Source organism: Neovison vison, chromosome 6, assembly GCF_020171115.1.
Source record: "Neovison vison isolate M4711 chromosome 6, ASM_NN_V1, whole genome shotgun sequence".
NCBI classification, from domain to species: domain Eukaryota; kingdom Metazoa; phylum Chordata; class Mammalia; order Carnivora; family Mustelidae; genus Neogale; species Neogale vison.
In genome coordinates, this window is record NC_058096.1 from 166,041,505 (window position 1) to 166,062,197 (window position 20,693).

Consider the following 20,693-nt stretch of genomic DNA (forward strand, 5'->3'; position numbering starts at 1 on the left):
AAGAAAGAAACCTGAGTGCCCGGTGAGCAGTGGCTGCCAAGTCCCCAAATGGCACAGCGCTAAGTGAGATAAAAGTCTCCGTTCCCAGCCACGGGCCTGACAGCCTACTTGACAAATTCCAAGTGCACCCCACGCCCCTGCTGCCAAGAGAAGGAAGCTATCTGCTCATCACCGGGCTCCAAAAACCCAGTTGAAAAACACCCGATACTTTCTCCAAGAATCTTTTCCCCCACTCTCTTTCTTTTAACTGTATGCAATTCCTGATAAAGGGCAAATCCAGTAGATTAACTGGAGACGGAGGGAGCCGTTCAGACTCTTTTGTAGGTGGGTGATTTATCGTATGATATGAAGTATTATGCTCATCCATTAAACAGTGAGGAACACTGTACAGGACACTGAAAATCAGATATAAAAAGAATGCCAACTAATGCAGCATTCCTTTCCACATGCATATATCTTGGGAAGAAAATACCAAAGAGATAAAAGGAAGATTAAACACTGCACACTTCAATTTGAAAATGACTACAGTTGTTCTGCTTTCTCTGCCGGTACTCCCCCTCTAAACAGGCTTTAGTATTTTTCGAACAGACTGTCTGTTTTAATCATGAGAAGGTTAAAGAATGAAGATAAAGGGAAAGCAAACTTTATTCAACATGGAGGGGCAACTGCTGACCTTCCCTCAGCACCCCCACCAGACGCCAGCCCCTCCCCGTACCCCATACCCCCTGAAGACAGCACCCCTACCCCCCCACCCCCCATCACCTAGGCCTCCCCATGCGAACCAAGAGTGGTGTTACCTTCACGGCCCCACTGTTGGCTTCAATGTAGATCACATCTCCAGCCTCTACCCGTTCTTTCTGCAAACTTTCAAAAATGCTGGGGTCCAGCTTAAAAGAAAAAAACAAACAAACCCAAATACATTTAACTCAGGGAACTATAATACATACAGTACCTATTTCTGACATGCTGTAAGGCCCCTTTCCACAAGAGACTTGAGGTAGCTGATGACTATGGAGAAAGTGTATCTGTGCAGGGGTGGGGTACGTGTGTGCATCTGTGGATATGTATGTGTGTGCGTGTGGACATATGAGACAACTGCCTTTGGGGATGTGTGTCCTAGAGACAGCCGGAGAGTGAGTGCACACAAGGGGAACACAAGGATAGACCTGTTATCTTCCTTCCTCTTACTCCTGAGGTTGCAAACTGACAAATATGGCTCTGACTGCTTTCGGGTGAGTGTCTGCGTGATCACAGGCCCTATGACCCCTTTTGAGATTGCGCTCCCTACTTCAGCTCCTCTCCTCCTCACCTCCGGTGGGGGTAGAACTGCCCGCATGTGAAGCACCTACTGGAACCTGCTTGCTCTTCGTGGCTGGCACTTGGTGGTCCTCTGATTTTAGACAAGGCTCTCTGAGCCTCAGTTTCCTCATGTGTACAACAGCACCCAGGTGTAAACATCCAGAGGGAAACACAAAGCAAACCTTCTGATCCAAATCTCTGTCTGCTCCCCAGGGCCTGCCTGCTTATACCTCCAGGAAAGGAGGGAAGCGTATTTTTGACCACAGCTTTTCTTCTGGTTGTCCAAACTCAGGCTACCCTTCATGTTCAATATTCTAAAACAGCATCTTTTGTCAGGACTTAGGATTTGAACATAAGTTTCCGTTAAACTTCAAGGAGAGCTGTTTTTCTCAAACTTTGTATTTATTTTATAATGTGAAAAAGACTTGGGCTTTGTCTCAAACAAAATTAGAAAGTAAAAACTCAGGACTCAGTGAAAGAAACCAGACATGAAAGAACACATGCTGTATGATTCCGCTGATACTGAAATGTTCAGAAAAGACAAACACATACAAACAGAAAGTGATCAGTGGTTACAGGGCATGTGGGTGGGAATGGGTGCTACTGTCACCGGGCAGGAGGTTTCTTTCAGGGTGATGAAAATGTTCTAAATTGAAAAAATAAAAATAAAAATAAAATAAATAAAATTGGACTGTGGCGCTACCTGTACCATTCTGTAAACAGACTAAAATTCCTAGAGTTGTATGCTCAAGATGGGTGAATTTTATTTAAAATTAAAACTCAAGGGGCACCTGGGTGGCTCAGTGGTTAAGCCTCTGCCTTCGGCTCAGGTCATGATCTCAGGGTCCTGGGACTGAGTCCCACATCGGGCTCTCTGCTCAGCAGGGAGCCTGCTTCCCCCCCCCCCCGCCTCTCTGACTACTTGTGATCTCTGTAAAATAAAAATAAATAAATTAATTAATTAAATTAAATTAAATTAAAACTCAAAAAGCTGTTAGAGACAGCAATCACAAGAGTAAACCCGGGGCTCTGTGTCATTGGCGGGGTAGGGCCCGGCAGCCTCCTAGAGCATGAGAACAGTGCTTGGTAAGCCCCTGATGCAGGGCCTGGCACGAGTGAGGCACACAATAATGATGGCAAGTATGATTATTCTCCTTTGCAATTCAATACCTACACCAAGGATCTGAGGTCCGTTTGTCCAAATACCTTGTACATACGCTCAAAGTAGCTAGAAGTACTCATTTGGGAAGAAAAAAAAATTCGTTTTCTCCCTTAGGTTATCTTCTTGAAGAAAGTGTGCAAAGCATCCCAGTGGAGAGCTGGAATGTAAACTGCGTGCCTTACTTCAGCTCTCCTACACTGGGGAGTATTCCTTTTTTTTTTTCTCAAGCATTTTAATATCGGTTAATTTCCCAAATGAATTGACTGAAGATGTAATTACTGGAAAAGCGGCAGATCCTACCAAGAAATCTAATTAATACAGAATGGGAGAGATGAGGGGGAGGTTTAAAAGAGATATTTGCAGAGGCAAGCTCCTGAGATGGAAACCCTGTTAGGAAAAAGAAAAATGACCCTCTGAAGAAGTGACATTTTTATGATCTCCATAAAGCAGTGACCAAGAAACCACCTTAAAGAATCAAAGAACCATAAAATCCATAAAAAAAAGGAGAGTGAAGATGGAGAAATTATATGGTCAATCTACCACAGTTCGCAGAGGGGCAAATGGAGGCCCAGAGCACCCAACTGACTCCCAAAGGTCCCCCAGCAAGTTGGAGGGTGGACAGCATAATGGCTGGGACTCGGACAGTCCGCTCTGCCACTTAACCAGCTGTGCAAGCCTAGGATAAGCGCTTAACCTCCTGATGAGGCCTCGGTTCCTTCATCTGGAACATGAGGGAAATTACACACACAGCACACATACACGTAGAAAGCTAGACATGACAACAGACTAAGTATCTGTTAAAGCACTTAGCCTGGGCCTGGCACACCCAGCAAATAAGAGCTGAGATGCTATTATAATTACTATGATATTGTTTATTATAAATAAGGCAAAGCCTAGGGGTGCCTGGGTAGCTCAGTGGGTTGAGCCTCTGCCTTCGGCTCGGGTCATGATCTCAGAGTTCTGGGATCGAGCCCCACATTGGGCTCTCTGCTCAACAGGAAGCCTGCATCCCCCTCTCTCTCTGCCTGCCTCTCTGCCTACTTGTGATCTCTGTCCGTCAAATAAATAAATAAATAGATAAGGCAAAGCCTACAATCCCAATTGTGGCGTTTCTCTAACTGAAGACTCTCACAATAACATCAAGAGTTACCACTTCTCAGATAACTAGGCGCTACCCCAAAGCTACAACTTCTATATCCTTCTAAGAACACTACAAGTTAGGCAATCATTATCCCCATTTAATAGATAAAGAAACTACTGCTCAGAGATTAAGTCACTTGCCAAAAGCCACACTGGTGTCAGCAGCACAGCCTGGTCTCCCTTTCAGACTTTGCTGCACACTCCAAACCACACTCCTCCCCTCACTGGGCGCCCCTATACCCAAGGCTGACAGGACAAGTGTCTGAGGAGGGTGATGGCCTCCCACACCGCCACCACCAGGGCTTCTCCACAAAGCTCTGGCTGAGCACAGTCAACTGAGGCCACTAAAGTTTCTAGGCCCTGACACATAAAAGGAACTGCAGTCAGAATTCTGTGTTTGGTCTCTTGGGATGTCCATCCGCCATCTGTTCTACAACTCTTACCAGATGACTCAAAGCCGCTTCTTTCTGTGAGCATGAACATTAATCCGCAGGTTCAGAGACAGGGCCAGGGCCTTTGATACATGGTCAGATTATGGAATACAGGATGGCAAAAGGTAGACACGACTAGCCACACAGCTCACGTTTTAACTTACTGCATCCTAGGAGTCAATGAGAAAATAAGAGCTATCCTGACTGGGTCTTCTTGTGTACTCACCCTGTTCTAGGTAGTGCTTAATACACGTAACATCTCCAAACAGCCCTCTGACGTATGATCACCCAGACCACACAGAGAAAAGTGAGACACAGAGAGGTTACATCACTTGAACAAGGCCACACAGTGCCAAGATTCTGAGGCAAGACAAGAGTCCACACACAGGTACTCACTTTCAACTGCTTGGTTCCTTTGGCTGTTTTAAGTCCTATGATCACATGGCTAATGGTTTTGCCGTACCCTCCCATGGGGTTCTCTGTCTCACATGGAGTCAGCTCTGTGACTTCGCCTTCATAAACCTCCTTGGTCTCCTTTATCCGCAGCCCTGGAAGAGATGGCAGGTGAGCCCTGGTGAAGCACAATTCTCTCTCACATATTCACATTCTCTCTCCTTACTCAATAGCCTTTTTAGCCACAAAACTTCCGTGTCACCAAGACACCCGCCTTACTAATGCCCACTCAAGGGTATCACTCTGGGTAGAAAAACACTGCAGACATAAACGTAACCTGGAGGAGCTCTTCAGAATGTGGAAAAAAATGTATTTCAACTTTCCAAAAGGACTTTCTAGGTTCAAATCTAGAACTACAGAGACAAGCTAGCATTCTCAAATGCTCAAATGCTTGTTTCTGACATCGGCTACACCTCCACGGGGATGAAATTCAGCTTTAGTCTTTAACCCAGTCTCTGAACCCAAACTCTTCTACTCCACTAGAGCAGCAGCCTCCTATGCCCTCGTTTCCTGCCAATTTTGACTCTCGAAAAGAATTTAAAACCAATGGAGCAACTACCCACATCCTTGAGACACAATCAGGCCTAAGCTAGGTATAGTTAGAGGTCCGTGCCAACAGCGAGTGATACGTGACCTGCCCGGTGCCCCAGGACTTTGGCTGACCCTCAGGGCACACCCAAAGAAAGACCCAGTTTGTCATTCCATATTTGCAATGGGTTGGTTGTTTTACAAGTTTTCCAAGGCCACAATTTCCAAAGCAAACCCTCAATAATAAAGCACAATTTTCAGATTAGAATATTAACAGCAAAGGTAAATGTCTCTCCTTGTTCTAAACATCAGGAACATTAGCTGTTCAATAAATGTTGTCAGACAAACTAAGAACTATTAGCAAATTGATTTTTTTAAACTTTTTTTATTTATTTGTCAGGGGTGGAGAGAGAGAGAGAGAGAGAGAGAGAGCATGCACAAGCAGGCAGAGAGGCAGGCAGAGTCAGAGAGGGAAGCAGGATCCCTGCTGAGCAAGGAGTCCCATGCAGGACTCGACCCCAGAATCCTGGGATCGTGATCTGAGCCGAAGGCAGTGGCTTAACTGACGAAGCCACCCAGGAGTCCCAGCAAATTAATTTTTAGAACAAGATCTCAGTGCCTTTTTATGAAATGTTTTCACTGCCTGAAGTACTTCCCTCCTTTTTGGCTTTGCCAACTCCCCAGTTCAAATACCTACTCCTTTCTTTCTTTCTTTCTTTCTTTGACAAGGAGAGAAAGCACAAGCAGGGGGAGCCGCAGGCAGAGGGAGAGGGAGAAGCCGTGGGGCTTGATCCCATGATTCCAGAATCATGACCTGAGCCAAAGGCAGACACTTAAAAGACTGTACCACCCAGGCGCCCCCAAATACCTACTCCTTCTAGAAAGCCTGCCTTACACACCTTCTTCCTTACCCTCCAGATGACTCCCATGGCAACCTGTGCCTTCTACCCAGCACTCATACATGGGACTGCTGGCACTCAGGAAATCCGACTCTCGCTCTGCTAGACTGTCAACAACAGCCACACATGTAAGTGAATGAATGGAGGAAGTTACTTGAGGGGGTTGGAGGTGTCATCAGGCAGAACATCTAGCACCCAAGAAATATGTCTACAGATACTTCCACACATTCTCTGTAATGAGCTCTCTAAGGAGGCTGCCAGGTGATGCAACAGCCCGGGTCCACCATAACACCCCCAACCCTAAAACCGAGGTCTAGTCTGTATCAAACCTTTCTGACTCCTCCAAAGTAAACACAGGCATGTCCCTGCTCACTGGTGCAGGGGGACAGGGAGGAGTGACTGGAGGGGACAAAAGAAGCTTCGGGAGTGCTTTTTTTAAGGAGCTTCTCAAGTTCTAATGTGTCTCTTGATCTCAGTGCTGGTTACATGAGTGTGTTAACTTTATGAAAACTCATTGAGCTAAACATCTATGATTGTGATTTTGTGTGTGTGTCTGTGTGTGTGTGTGTGTGTGTACACACCCATACGTATATATTACGCTTTAATAATATGCTAAAATAACAAAAAGAAGATTGGGTTTGTCTAACAAAGCAATGATAATTAACAGTAAGTAAAGATTTCCTTACAACAAGTAAACCAATGTATACCACTGAACACCGCTTCTCCGAAAACACATGTGCACACAGAAGCTCTCCCAAATTCCCAAAGTCTTGGTGTCAAGGGACACAAAATGCTTTTCTCCAAAACCACAGAAGTATTTCAGGTAAGTCAGCCAATAAATCTGTTTTCCAAGGATTCTACATCAAAAGAAAATCATTTTATTTTTTTAAAAATATTTTTATTTATTTATTTGACAGCGAGAGAGAGAGCAGAAGCAGGCAGAGCAGCAGGCAGGGGTAGAGGGAGAAGCAGGCTTCCCGCTGAGCAGGGAGCCCAAGATGCAGGGCTCGATCCCAGGACCCTGGGATCATGACCCAAGCTAAAGGCAGAGGCTTAACTCACTGAGCCACCCAGGCGCCCCAAGAAAATCATTTTCAATCACTGTACTTGCCATCAATCCAGAGGCAAGGAGGGAAACATCCTTGAGTCAAACTAGTTGAAGATGCATCCAGAAGAAATCCCTACATTTAAGGAAAGCTGCAGGCCACATCAGGAGGCGCACACTATAAACCTCTAACTGTGGCAGCCTGCATAAGCGGCCTTCCCACCCATTCTACAGAGGGCACACGTGTCACTGCCTCATTTCATCCTACACTGGAATCGTAAGGGCGAGAGGAGGGGCCAGGATATCCCAACCCAGCCCTGTGAAAACAACCAGAGTCAGCACTCCTATGTCCTTTTACAGATTTGACAGAGGGAGGTCAGCTCTAAGAGATGGAGTCAAGGGTCCTTTCCTCCCTCATGGTAGACCCCAGACTAGAGTCCAAGTCTTTGGCTCTGACACCAGCTTCTTCCCACTAGGCCACACCACATCACACCACACCACAGGGCCCGAGTGGCTGACAACCTTTCCCACACCACTTGGCTCTGTCCTTTCCCCTTCAGGTAGCATGTGCCCACTGACCTCAGGAGGCCCTTTCTGCCAGCCCCAGGGTGTGAGCCTAGTCTCCATCTAATTTATGCTTTGCCCAAAGGAAAAAACTGAAATGTAAGGGAAACCCATAGTTAAAAATATATAAAGACACATATCAACCAAGCTATCATACAGACCCTTATTTGTATCCTGATTCAAATAATAATTTAAAAATTTTTCGGAAAAAAAAAAAAAACACACTAACACGGGACAACTGGAAATCTGAATACTAAGTAGGTATTTGATGACATCAAGGAATATATTGTTCATTTTTTCTAGGCATTGACAGTGGTACAGTGGGGTTTTCTGTAAGTCCTCATTTTGTAGAGATGCATGGGGAAATATTTATGGATGAAAAAGGTCTGCAATTAACTTCAAAGGATCTGGGAGGGGAATGATGGGGGCTATAGATCAATCAAGATTAAGTATGAGCTGAAGCCTGGTGATGGGACCAGGAGGGAAGGTCATCACGTGACTCCTTTTGGTACATTTGAAACTTACCAAACTAAAAGAAAAAAGCAATGAAATACTGTTCTACAACCTACAGTTAAAAGCTAACCATGGGAGCTTGTGAGGATATAGAAGAGCAGGAAGGTTTCCACTGCAAATAGAGGTGTAAACTGATACAAACACTTTAGACACAAGATGGTATCATCTCCTAAAGTTGAAAACATGGATACCTTATATTCCTGGAACTCTGCTCCTTAAGATATATATGCACCAGGTATGGGCATGCTATGTGCAACAATCCTGATGAATCTCACACACCATCCCATAGACCACCTAGCACCCAAGTATTTTGGAAAAGCTATTTTATGGAAAAGAAGTCAAGCACAGAATATATACATTTATACCTCCTGATTACATATATGAGGTTCAGAAACAGGCATGACTACTATAATGTTAAAAGCAAGACAGGCATTAATTTGGAAAAGGAAGGACGGAGATTGGGGTGGACACAAAGGGTACTTGGGGTATTGGCAATTCTCTTTCTTGAATGGGTGCTGAGTGCAGGGGTTTTCAGTTTATGATAATTCACTGAGCTATATACACTTATGATCCACGCACTTTTTTGTTATGTACACACAAAATGACCAAGTCACTTTAAAAAAGAAAAATTTAAGTAATACTAGTGAGACCTGGCAAAGGAGGAACACTGATGGCTCGCATTTAGAAAACAGTATTCTACAGCTCAGCTGGAGTCTACATCATGGTTCTCTCACCCTCCAGCATCACGACAGGCCTCTACAATTCTTCAGGCCCTGGCTGGACTTGGACCATTTGCCTCTGAATCTCAGGGGTTGGGACTGCCATCATCATTCATTTCAAGCTTCCCCAGTGATTCTAATGTCCAGCCACAGCTGCAAATCACTCATTTTAGGAGTAAAGAACTCCATCCTACACACAATGTAGGGCTGTAAACTGCTTCTGATGACAGGTGGCCCAGATAGGGTTCAGATGTGCTCACCACCAAGCCACCTCTGTTCCGATATGGAAACAGCCCAATGGCACAAAGAAACACGGCCAACGGTGTCCGACACTCTCGATCACTTCCCACTTTTAAACGTGCTTGTTATCTTATTACTGGGTCGGTTACCTTCTTTCCCCAGAAACCCAACCAGGACAAAGGCTCTGAGATGTTAAAGTTAAGGAGACGTTCTGCTCTACCTTCGTTCAATCTGATAGCCTACAAATGGAAGTTTTGGAATGGCCCCAAAAGAGAGGCTGTGTTTCATTCCTGCCTTTCCAAATTCTTAGTTCCTAAAGATCAAGACAAAAATTTTTGAAACCTACATGAATGTATCAGAAGACTGTGACATACTCAGAAAATTCTATACTTTTAAAATGAACTTTGATTTTTTTTTTAATCAAAACTTTTATATCCCACAGAGATAAATGCCTTCCAATGGAATGCTCCCTCTATTTCCTGTTAATGACCATGACATGAAATTCCTTGAGTGGGGAAGAAAGGCATTCCCATCTCTCACTAGTCCCCATATTTGTTTAGAAGTCGCTGTGTGCTGACAAGCAGGCAGGGGATGTGGTTGACGGACAATGAAAGCGGCTGTTAGCCAGGGCAGGGGCCGAGCTGGCGCTATCTCTGGCAATGGCAACACAAATGACACAGGTTTCATCTGCTGGCTCAGGTTTCTAAATCCCTGACAGGGACCTTCATCACGTCAAGGAAACAGCACAGACTCCTTGCTTTTTATTTCTGGTCAGCTTACCGCTTCCTCCCCACCCCTCTGCCAACTTCACAGGAATTCAAAGGCAGAGGAAGATGGGCAGGGTTCCTTTTTGAAGACAGTCAATGGCCTGCCTTTTTATTCTGTGACAGGATCAAGAAATTCTCTTTACCTCACTGCCATCAAAAGAACTGCACTGCCCCCTCCCCTCAAAAATCGCAGATCACAAAGCAGATGCCCAGGAAATGTACCTCTATTTTTTCCAATTTAAAAGCATTAAAGTTACTTTTAAGTGACCTAAACACATGCACTTATGTAAAAGTCAGTTTTGTCAGATTGTTGATGTCAGAAAAATACTTTTCAGTAAATAAAAATACATTTTAGATGTACTCTGATAATTGAGTCAGTTCTAGTATCTTACAGTTTCTCTCATGAACTAGTAGTTGAACAAAATCTTTGGCACATGTTCACGGAGTTTTTTGTTTTTTAAGATTTTATTTATTTGACAGAGAGACACAGCGAGAGAGGGAACACAAGCAGGGGGAGCGGGAGAAGGAGAAGCAGGCTTCCCGCCCAGCAGGGAGCCTGATGCGGGGCTCGATCCCACCCTGGGATCATGACACGATCATGATAAGATCATGGTAAGCCGAAGGCAGACGCTTCACCACTGAGCCACCCAGGTGCCCTGCTCACGAGTTTTTAAAAAGGACTCAAAGATTTTGAACCCTGAAAAGGGTCTTGCGAGCCATGTCCACTGTTACTGCATATATGATGCAAGTTCAAAGACAATAGAACACATTAAGAACACTGGCTGAAACTCACAAACATGAACACTGCTCAAAAAGCTACACCTGCAGTAGGTTCCATTTAGATAAAAGGTAAGGGGCAAAATTCAGCCCCACTGCCATTACCGGCCCTGACGCACACAGAAGCGCAAACACACAGTTCTGGCACCCGCAGGCTGGCGTGGGAGAAGTGAGGGGGTATGGCCAGCCAGGGCCTGGCAACAGCTGCGTGCTGGCCCTGCTCTGTACCACGAGCTGACTGGTGACTGTGTTGACCTCATAATTAATCGTTAAACTACATGTGCACTGCACCTACTTTTCTATATGTACATGGTATTTGTTTAAAACAGCCACCCAAAAAAAAAAAAAAAAAATGCAGTGTTTCCAGTAACAAAGATTTCCAGCAAGGAATATTTTACAGTTTTAAAAACCCCATATCTACATAACACAAAGCTTAGCCTACAGACACGGCTCACAATCCCGCTAGCTTAGAACAAGAGCCCCACACTGTGGTGCTTGCAGGGACCCAGTGAATGTCCAGGAGCAGCACAGATCCCCCCGGGGCCAAGCCCGCTCTGCCAAGGAGCACCTCTCAGCCCCAACCTGGCTCAGCCCCAACCTGGCTATCACTCATTGTGTGGGAATGAACGCTTCTCTCCAAAAGCCAGAAAGGAGGATTTTATAGGACATTCCCCAACTTCTAAACACTGGCAACTAACTCCAACTCCATGGGGCGCCTGGGTGGCTCAGTCCTTAGGTGTCTGCCTTCAGCTGAGGTCATGATCCCAGGGTCCTGGGTTCGAGCCCCGAATTGGGTTCCCTGCTCAGCAGGGGGCCTCACTCTCCCTCTCCCGCTCCCTCCCTCTCTCTCTGTCAAATAAATAAATAAATAAAATCTCCAAAAAATTTTTTAAAAAAATAAAAGCCCTGTGTAAACCAAAGTATATCTATTACCAGACACACACTGAGGGCTATCTTTAGCTAAAGCCTTCTGTTTTCTACCAGCTTTATAGTCCATCCCCTTTTCTCATTCGGAAAAACCTTACTAAGCATTCACTCTGTGCCAGGAACTGGGGCTGCAGTGGATATTCTTTTTTTTTTTTTTTTTTTTAAAAGATTTTATTTATTTATTCAACAGAGAGAGATTACAAGTAGGCAGAGAGAGAGAGGAGGAAGCAGGCTCCCCGCCGAGCAGAGAGCCTGATATGGGACTCGATCCCAGGACCCTGAGATCATGACCCGAGCCGAAGGCAGCAGCTTAACCCACTGAGCCACCCAGGCGCCCCTGCAGTGGATATTCTATCCACAGCAGACATTTAATAAATACCCAATCTGCTCCTCTCCATTCTTTCCCACCCCCCAACATGGCCACCTCTCTTTCTTACACACCATCTAATCCTTCAGGAAATTCTGTCAGCTCTACATCCCACTACATCCAGAATCTGACCACTTCTTATCACCTCTGCCATCACCACCCTGGCCCAAGCCCCCACCATCTGCTCAGACTCCTCAGTCTCCCTGCTACCCGCCTCCCTCTCCTCACTGTCCACTTTTCCATCCCCCAGCCTGCGGGATTCTTGGACAACCGAAACTCCTCTCCAACTGCTTTTCCTTTCACTCAGTGAAAAATGAAAAGCCCTAATCATGGCCTCAGGCCCTACATGATCGTACCCCTGACCTAGACTTTAGCAGTCTCAAGGCAAGGATTGTGGGCTAGACAAATCTACTCTTTCTTACTTTCCCCATTTCCTCGAAGTTTTCTAGCAATTTTCCTTCTTAAGAATGTTTACCTTGGGGGCACCTGGCTGTCTCAGTTGGTGAAGTGTTTGCCTTCAGCTCAGGTCATGACTAGGGTCCCAGGATTGAGCCCCGAGTCAGACTCCCTGCTCAGCAGGAAGTCTGCTGCTCCCCCTACCCACCTCTCAACTTGTGTTCTCTCTCTCACACTTTCTCTCAAATAACTAAAATCTTAAAAAAAAAAAAAAAAAAAAAGACTGTTTACCTTGTTTTGACAACCAACGGGCCTGGAAAACTGTACAGGCACTCTGACAAGTGTTCATAACCCATGACTCAGCAACTGTATCCTAAAGACAGATGCCCACGTATGCAGACAAACATCAAGTAGTTTCTGATATCTTAGAAGGAATAAGCTATATCTACATAGATATGAGGGAAGCTGGGATTTTCCCAGAGCTAGTTCAACAAAAATGGGGCAAGGAGACTGACCCAGACATCCTGGCTGACAAGAAGTAAATATTTGGGAAAGGCCATTTTTTTTTCACAGCAGATCTTCATAGCATGGGCTCCAGAACCAGATACAGGATCAGACTGTAGTCCTGCTACTTACTAGCTGGGTGACTGTAGACAAGTCATTTAACTTCTGGAAACTCTGTTTCATCAGATGCAAAATGAGTCAGAGAGCTTTCTCTTGGGGAACAAAAGGGTATAATCAATGTTGGAGGGGCCTGGCATATAACAAGCACTTGATATGGTTGCCCCCAGCCCCACGAGGGTGGCACCATAAGCCTGAAATCTCTGCCTGTCCCCACATGGTTTCTGTGCTCTCTGACAGGCCACAATTCTGGCTCAATATCCAGGATCAGGAGCATTCCAGCATCACGACACACAAAGCTTTTGGCTTAAGTCCAAGCCTTTTCAGTGGACAGTCATCTCTAAAAGCATAAGGCTGCCAGGAAAATCTGACTTGTTTTCTAAAAAATCACTTCACAGCCACATGTATTTTGTCAGGTGAGAAACCCCAGCCCCAAGCCAGGGCCCACAATTGCCAACTGCTAAAGTGCTTCAGTTGAAAAGTTGGGTACTTGTTTGGCTTGCAAAGATAACACTAATGGTGCCAAAAGAAAAATGGTAGTACAACAAATAAAAGTCATAAAGGCATTCATACAACAATGCGGCTTCAGAGCACTGGGCAAGTGAGAACTCTTGCCACAGACGCAATACTCACCAATGGCTCTGCGGAAGTTCTCCATCAGCACCTCCGTCTTCTTGATCTCCGTGGAGTAAACTTCACTTCCCACCATCGGGCAGAAAGGGACCTTACTACCCAGCTCCTGAGCAATAGCCAGAGCTAGAGCTGTCTACAGAAAAGTGGAAATGCACTTGTTTTACATTCTTGAAAATAGAATAATTCAGAAACATATGGTATTAAAAAATATGAACCAGGAAAAACTGAAAATCTAGTCCTAATTGTAATATCATTTGACGTGTTTCACACAATAAATGCTGAAAGACTTCTGTGGACAGGCAATTTATAACCCAAATGGCATCTTTAATCATTCCTGTAATTACAAGAGTTACCACTCACTGACACTTACAGCGTGGCCCCAACTCTAAGTACTTCACATGACCCTCTACGCACCCTACGAAGTAGACACTAAACTCTCCCCACTTTACAAATGAGGAAATGGAGGCATGGGAGAGATTAAATAACACATCCTGGGAACCATAATCTAGAAAATGGCAGACTGGGAACTTGAAGTCTGGCAGTAGGTTCCAGAGATTATGTTCCCGTCGTAATCAGTAGTCTTCTAAAACACTTTCCTCAGTATCAAAACAGGGCCCTGTCCTAATTGCTCCGAACACTACTCCAGGGTGGTTTTTACAGGCACAGGACACCAACCTCCAGCCCATCAGAAAACCACTAATCAAAGAATGAATCACATGGCATTCACTTTGTATTAAGTGGCCCACACACGGTGAAGGATGACATGGGAGCTAAGTTCTTAAGTTATGAGCTGGTCCTAGGTTACACTTGAACATGCCCTTGTAAACTACAAACTGATTTTTAGTCAGAGAGCTACAGTTGGCAGATGCTAAACACAAGCAGACTTAACAGCTGCATGGTCATGGATCGAGTATGAAAATCCAAATTGTTAGAGCTGGTACAGAACAGGGAAATGCCACAGTGTCTGAATGCCTATTTTCATCTTTGCTCAACTTGGTGTTCTGTGTCTCTCTCTGCCAAATAAATAGGTTAATAAATCTTAAAAAAAAAAAAAAGCATTAGCAGGCAGGGCAAAAACTGGGTTGTAGTCCTCATTCTGCAACTAATTTTCATGATGACCCTGGGTACATGGCAAATCTCTGGTGCTCGATTTCCCCACCTGCCAAATCAAAGTCCTAGCTTAAGTCATATAAGTCCCCAATCAGTCGCCCACAGCCTGGTTCTGTTTCACCCTGCTGAGTCTCATACGTGTTTTTAAACTCAATTTGTTGCCCAGTTTTTAATGTTGGGAAACTTCACATAAAAATCCAGGTATTTGCTTCTTTTGAGGAATGAGGTCTGGCCACAGTGAGCTCTCATTACCATGTCGTGGCACCTAGTGTGGGCCTCTGGAACAGCTGCCACCTTGGGTGAGGGCAGGCGACTCTGGCCTCTCTCGTGCTTGTACTCAGGCACTTCCCTCCCCCATGACCTGAGGGGGCATCTGAGTTTGTGCCCTTGGGGCCGACACCTCTAAAACTGTTGTTCTCTGGGATTCTAAAAGCAAAGAGAAAGTCTCTGGAGCGTGACAGGGTACAGTGTGAGAAGCAGACTCTAGTACCACATCTACCTTCTATCCAAACCCACCACCTTCTCGGCCGCTCCTCTCTCAGACCCAGGTTATCTCCACAGGCCCTGCCTCCACACCTTCAACTGTGAACTTCAAAGACAGAAACTATATCTAGTTCAATGGCATCCCCCCATCCTCCACCTAATACAGAAGAGATGATCAGTATCGTCCCACTAAAGTAAGACAACTACTTGGTTAAAAGTGCTTCAGGTGTGTCTAGTTTCTTCCATTTAATGGTTCCCAGAAGGTAGGTATACAATATAGCTACTACACCCACATCTGTGCTAGATGGTGCTTGATCACTTGCATGAGGTCTCACTGAATCCTCCCAACTAGCCTATGAACTTGATGATCTAGTATTTGATATTGTACTTGATATCTGATATTGTATTTGATAGATTTAGAAAATGAAACACACAAACAACTCTCCCAAGGTCAGTTACCAAGCAGCAAAGCCAAAATGCAAACCCCATGCCCCAAGACACAATTTCTTTGTGAGCACCCCTACGTTAAGTGGCAAGTGGCACACAAAAAAGAGCCTGTTGCCAAAAGAAGTCTGAAGAAACCTATTTTCAATCTGATCTGAACATCTCCTTTCTCCAGGGCCCAAATATAAAGCCCCATTATTAATAACGTGAGGTCCTCAGGAGTGGATTCTCCATACGAACCATATATTTGCAGCTCTAGAACAAGCACATCTCTGCCTGCCACTTAGTTAAGCTGCCTGAACCATGGGTCCCATAGTGTACTGTAAAGTAGGAGAGTTACCACACACCTTCATACACATGGAAAGGGTCTATAGTGCTGAGAACTTCTCTTATTTCCTAGGAGGAAAATGCTACAATATTACAAAAGGAACAAAGGGATTGGGAGGGTGACAAACCATAAGTGACTCTTAGTCTCACAAAACAAACTGAGGGTTGCTGGGGGGAGGGGGGTTTGGGAGAAGGAGGGGTGGAGCTATGGACATTGGGGAGGGTATGTGCTATGATGAGTGCTGTGAAGTGTGTAAACCTGGCGATTCACAGACCTGTACCCCTGGGGATAAAAATATATTACATATTTACAAAAAATAAATAAAAAATGAGAAAAAAAAAAGGAACAAAGAGGGCACCTGGGAACTCAGTTAAGCCTCAAACTCTTGATTTTGGCTCAGGTCATGATCTCAGGGTCACGAGATCAAGCCCGGAATCTGCTTGTCCCTTTCCCTCTGCCCCTCCCCAGTGCTTGCACTAACACATGTGCTCTTGCTCTTTCTCAAATAAATAAATAAAAGGAATGAAGAATTTATGCTACCAGGAATATGACACACCAGAAAGAGCCACGGAAAATCCTTCCTGTTACAAAACACCGAGAAATAAAGAAATAATAATAAAAAATCCAGAGTAGTAAACTACCATCACCTGGAAAGTTCAGAAGGTTTGACAGACAGGAGAAGCTTCAGCAAGATATAGTGGTAAGAGAAACCCCTGAATAAAACGGAGGCCCCGAAGGACCATGCATGAGTAGAGAAGTGGAGCCGTAACAAAAAATACCCTGACGTACAAGGTATAAACTTATCTGTCCTGCCATGGCTCTGGGTGAGGAGTAAAGTCTCCACAGCATGCCTTCTTTCTTTCTTTCTTTCTTTTTTTTTTAAAGATTTTATTTATTTATTTGACAGATAGAGATCACAAGTAGGCAGAGAGGCAGGCAGAGAGAAAGGTGGAGGCAGGCTCCCCGCTGAGCAGAGTGCCCGATGCAGGGCTCAATCCCAGGACCCTGGGATCATGACCTGAGCCGAAGGCAGAGGCTTAACCCACTGAGCCACCCAGGCACCCCCACAGCATGCTTTCAAACCACCTTCAGATTACTCTTTACATGGCTGACCAGAAAACCCATGCCACAAAATTCACTGCAAGTGCCCTGGGTAGGGCAGTCGGACCCCTTACAAGCACTCTCAGAAGGAGCCTCGCACACTTGATCAACCAAACATGAGCTCATAAGCAGACAGAGAATACAGAAAAAAATGAAGACACTGAGTCACGAACAAGGAACAAGAGGTTATCAAAAATAGCCAGATTTGGGCACCTGGGTGGCTCAGCTGGTTGAGCGACTGCTCAGGTCATGATCCCAGACTTCCAGGATCAAGTCCCACATCGGGCTTCCAGCTCTTTGGGGAGTCTGCTTCTCCCTCTGATCTTCTACTCTCTCAAGCTCTCTCTCACTCATTCTCTCTCAAATAAAATAAATAAAATTAAAAAAAAAAAAGCCAGATTTTTTTTTTAAACTATTTTTTTTAAAGATTTTATTTATTTATTTGACAGAGAGAGATCACAAGCAGGCTGAGAGGCAGGCAGAGAGAGAGGAGGAAGCAGGCTCCCCGCCGATTTTTTTTTTTAAAATCCGTATTTTATAGGAAAAAAAATTTCAAACTTGATAGGGATGTTCCTTTTTTACCAAAAACAAAACCAAAAGCAAGCTAATACATGTGGAATGACAGATTTGGAAAATCACCGTTTAGCAACCAGCTATTTGGTAACTGATATAGCAATAACCATGAGGGAGGGCTACACCCTTACAGTGAAAGGATGTTCGCAACATCTCAGTGCTTCTGATTACTAATTAATTACAAAAGGAACCACGACCTTCACAGCAGAACTTGGCCTCTGGCCCGCCTGTCCTGTCAGCTCCTGCTAGGATGCAGTGGGATACAACATCACCAGTGCAGGGTTCCATTAAGTGTTTAATGTTTCCTACTGATGAAACAATCAGACAATCACTGCAGGCCAGCTGTAGGACCTTCTTACAAAAGAACTGTCCTGGACTCTTCAAAACTGCCGATGTCAAAAAAGAAAACAAAATGAAGAAAGGCCAGGGAGGGTAACTGCTTAGTTAAAAAGAGACTAAAGACACAATTATATTCTGAATTTAAAAATATAAAAAATGAAACAACCCCAACCTGGAATGACTTGGAGAAATTTTAACATACACTAGGCATCAGCTAATAATGTTAGCAACATTAAATTTTCTTAGGCGGACACTGGTACTTTGGTGTCATAGGAGAATGTCTTTGCACTGACTTTCACATGGTTCAGAAACAGCAAAAATGCAAGTGTTACAAAATATTTACAATTACTTATTTACATGTGGGGTATAAAAGGGATCATCATCCCATTCTTCCAACTCTGTTTAGGTTTCAAATTTTTCAAAATGAAAAAAAGAAGAATATTCAATGGGATGAATTAAACAGCAGCTTAGTTATAGCCTACAAAACAATTAGGCTGGAACAGAGGTCTAAAGAAATTGCTCAGAATGCAGCAGAGCCAGAGAGAGAAAATATGAAAAAAAGGCTGAAAGACAAAGAAGACAAAATAAGACGCTCTGGCCCAGGGTTTCCCAATGTTGGCACTACTGGAGCTTTGTGCTGGATAATTCCTTCCTGTAAGGTCCGTCCTGCGCACTGCACAGTGTTTGGCAGCACTTGTGGCCTCCACCCATGAGATGCCAACTGCAGTCCCTGCCTAACCAGCTTCTGACAACCAATACTCTCTTTAGACCTGGCCAATGTCCCTTACAGGGGCAAAACTGCCTGGGGTTGAGAACCTCTGTAATCAGACATCATCTGACCGGAGTTCCAGAAGAGCTCAAAGAGAAGAAGGAAAGGCAATGTCTAAAGAGGTGAAACTATAATGGTACTGCACTCCACAGTGAAGAGGCATCAAGAGACACATCTCATTGTGAGATACCAAACCCAAAAATGTCTCAAAAACAGCCAGAAAGACAAAATCCTCAAAAGTAGACTTTCAGGGCACCTGGCTGGCTCTGTGGGTTAAGCCTCTGCCTTCAGCTCAGGTCATGATCTCAGGGTCCTGGGACTGAGCCCCGCATCAGGCTCTCTGCTTGGCAGGGAGCCTGCTTCCCCCCCTGCCCCGCCTGCCTCTCTGCCTGCTTGTGATCTCTGTCTGTCAAATAAATAAATAAAACCTTTAAAAAAAGAAAAAAAGTAGACTTTCAAAAGCAAAAAGAAAGCCAACAGGTAGCAGGCATCAAGAGAATACAGAAAAAAAAAAAGAGAGACAATACAGAATACAAGAGAAAACAGCTCTCCAAAAAATTATATATCCAACATAAAGATCTTTCAAAACAAGGGCAATAGGGACGCCTGGGTGGTTTAGTCATTGAGTGTCTGCCTTCGGCTCAGGTCATGATCCCGGGATCCTGGGATGGAGCCCTGAATTGGGCTCCCTGCTCAGCAGGAAGCCCACTTCTCCTTCTCCCACTCCCCCTGCTTGTATTCCCTCTCTCGCTGTCTCTCTCTATCAAATAAATAAATAAAATCTTTAAAAAACAAAACAAAACAAAAAAACAAGGGCAACAAAATACTTAGAAACCTGAGCTGGCCACCAACAAACTTCTAGAAGCAATTTCTTTTTTTTTTTTTTTTTTAAGATTTATTTATTTATTTATTTGACAGAGCGAGAGAGAGAGAAAGAGAGAGAGATCACAAGTAGGCAGAGAGGCAGGCAGAGAGAGAGGGAGGGAAGCAGGCTCCCTGCTGAGCAAAGAGCCCGATGTGGGACTCGATCCCAGGACCCTGAGATCATGACCTGAGCCGAAGGCAGCGGCTTAACCCACTGAGCCACCCAGGCGCCCTTAGAAGCAATTTCTAAATGATGTACTTTAAGAAGAAGAATGGAGAGAGAGGGAAGGTCTAAGATATAAGGAACAGTAAGCAAATAAATGGTAAATACATTGAACAACCAGATGTTGCCTACAGCGAGATCATTAAAGCTCACATTTACATGGCACTTTATTTTTTTTTTTAAACATTTTTTAAAAAAGATTTTATTTATTTATTTGACAGAGAGAGAGAGATCACAGGTAGGCAGAGAGAGAGGAAGGGAAGCAGGCTCCCTGTTGATCAGAGAGCCCAATGTGGGGCTCAATCCCAGGACCCTGAGATCATGACCTGAGCCGAAGACAGAGGCTTTAACCCACTGAGACACCCAGGCACCCCTTACATGGCACTTTAAAAGCTCCTCATGAATACAGCACTTCCTCCTCTATTATAAGAAACCAGTATAAGATATACCATCAACTCAATTACATGATTTCAAAGTGATAATTCAAGTCATTATCTTACAACTGACCAGTGTAATTGCCGTCTGAAATGAGGCGCATGCTCCTTCAATAAAGGTGAAGATACCTCCCTCGGGTCCCCACGGCAAGTCAACACCAGAGCTGGAATTTAAAGCTTATGTCTTTACAAACACAATCCCAAGCTCCCACAGTTCCACAAGTGGCCCTGTTGAGGAACATGCATGACTCAGAGACTGGGGGCTCTGGTCCATTTCGTGTACCTGCCTAGTCCTCTCACAGACCCCAACAAGCCTACTGCCTCCTCTGCCTGGAAGTCGATATCTCCCCTGCAAAGCCTAACTCTCTCCCAACCCTGCAGGCCAAATGTCAAGTCTCGATCCTTCCAGCTTTACCAGGCCTCAGTACCACCTCTGGCTCACATCCAGCTGCATTTAAGACATTAAATACATAATTGTATATTTATTATGATTACATATTAAAAAGTATAGGTCAGTATCTCACAGCTTAGTGGTCAACTGAAG

General features: G+C 44.6%; 1 protein-coding gene across 1 annotated transcript in view; it reads right to left on the reverse strand.

Annotated features, from left to right (window-relative positions):
- The window catches only part of RUVBL1 (RuvB like AAA ATPase 1), a 45,004-nt gene that overhangs the window by 19,364 nt on the left and 4,947 nt on the right, over window positions 1-20,693 (reverse strand). The window contains exons 3-5 of the mRNA XM_044252883.1: window positions 13,482-13,614; window positions 4,429-4,580; window positions 798-887 (exon numbers count right to left, since the gene is read on the reverse strand). Of these exons, the coding sequence (XP_044108818.1) occupies window positions 798-887; window positions 4,429-4,580; window positions 13,482-13,614 (375 nt within the window). The remainder of the gene's footprint in view (window positions 1-797; window positions 888-4,428; window positions 4,581-13,481; window positions 13,615-20,693) is intronic.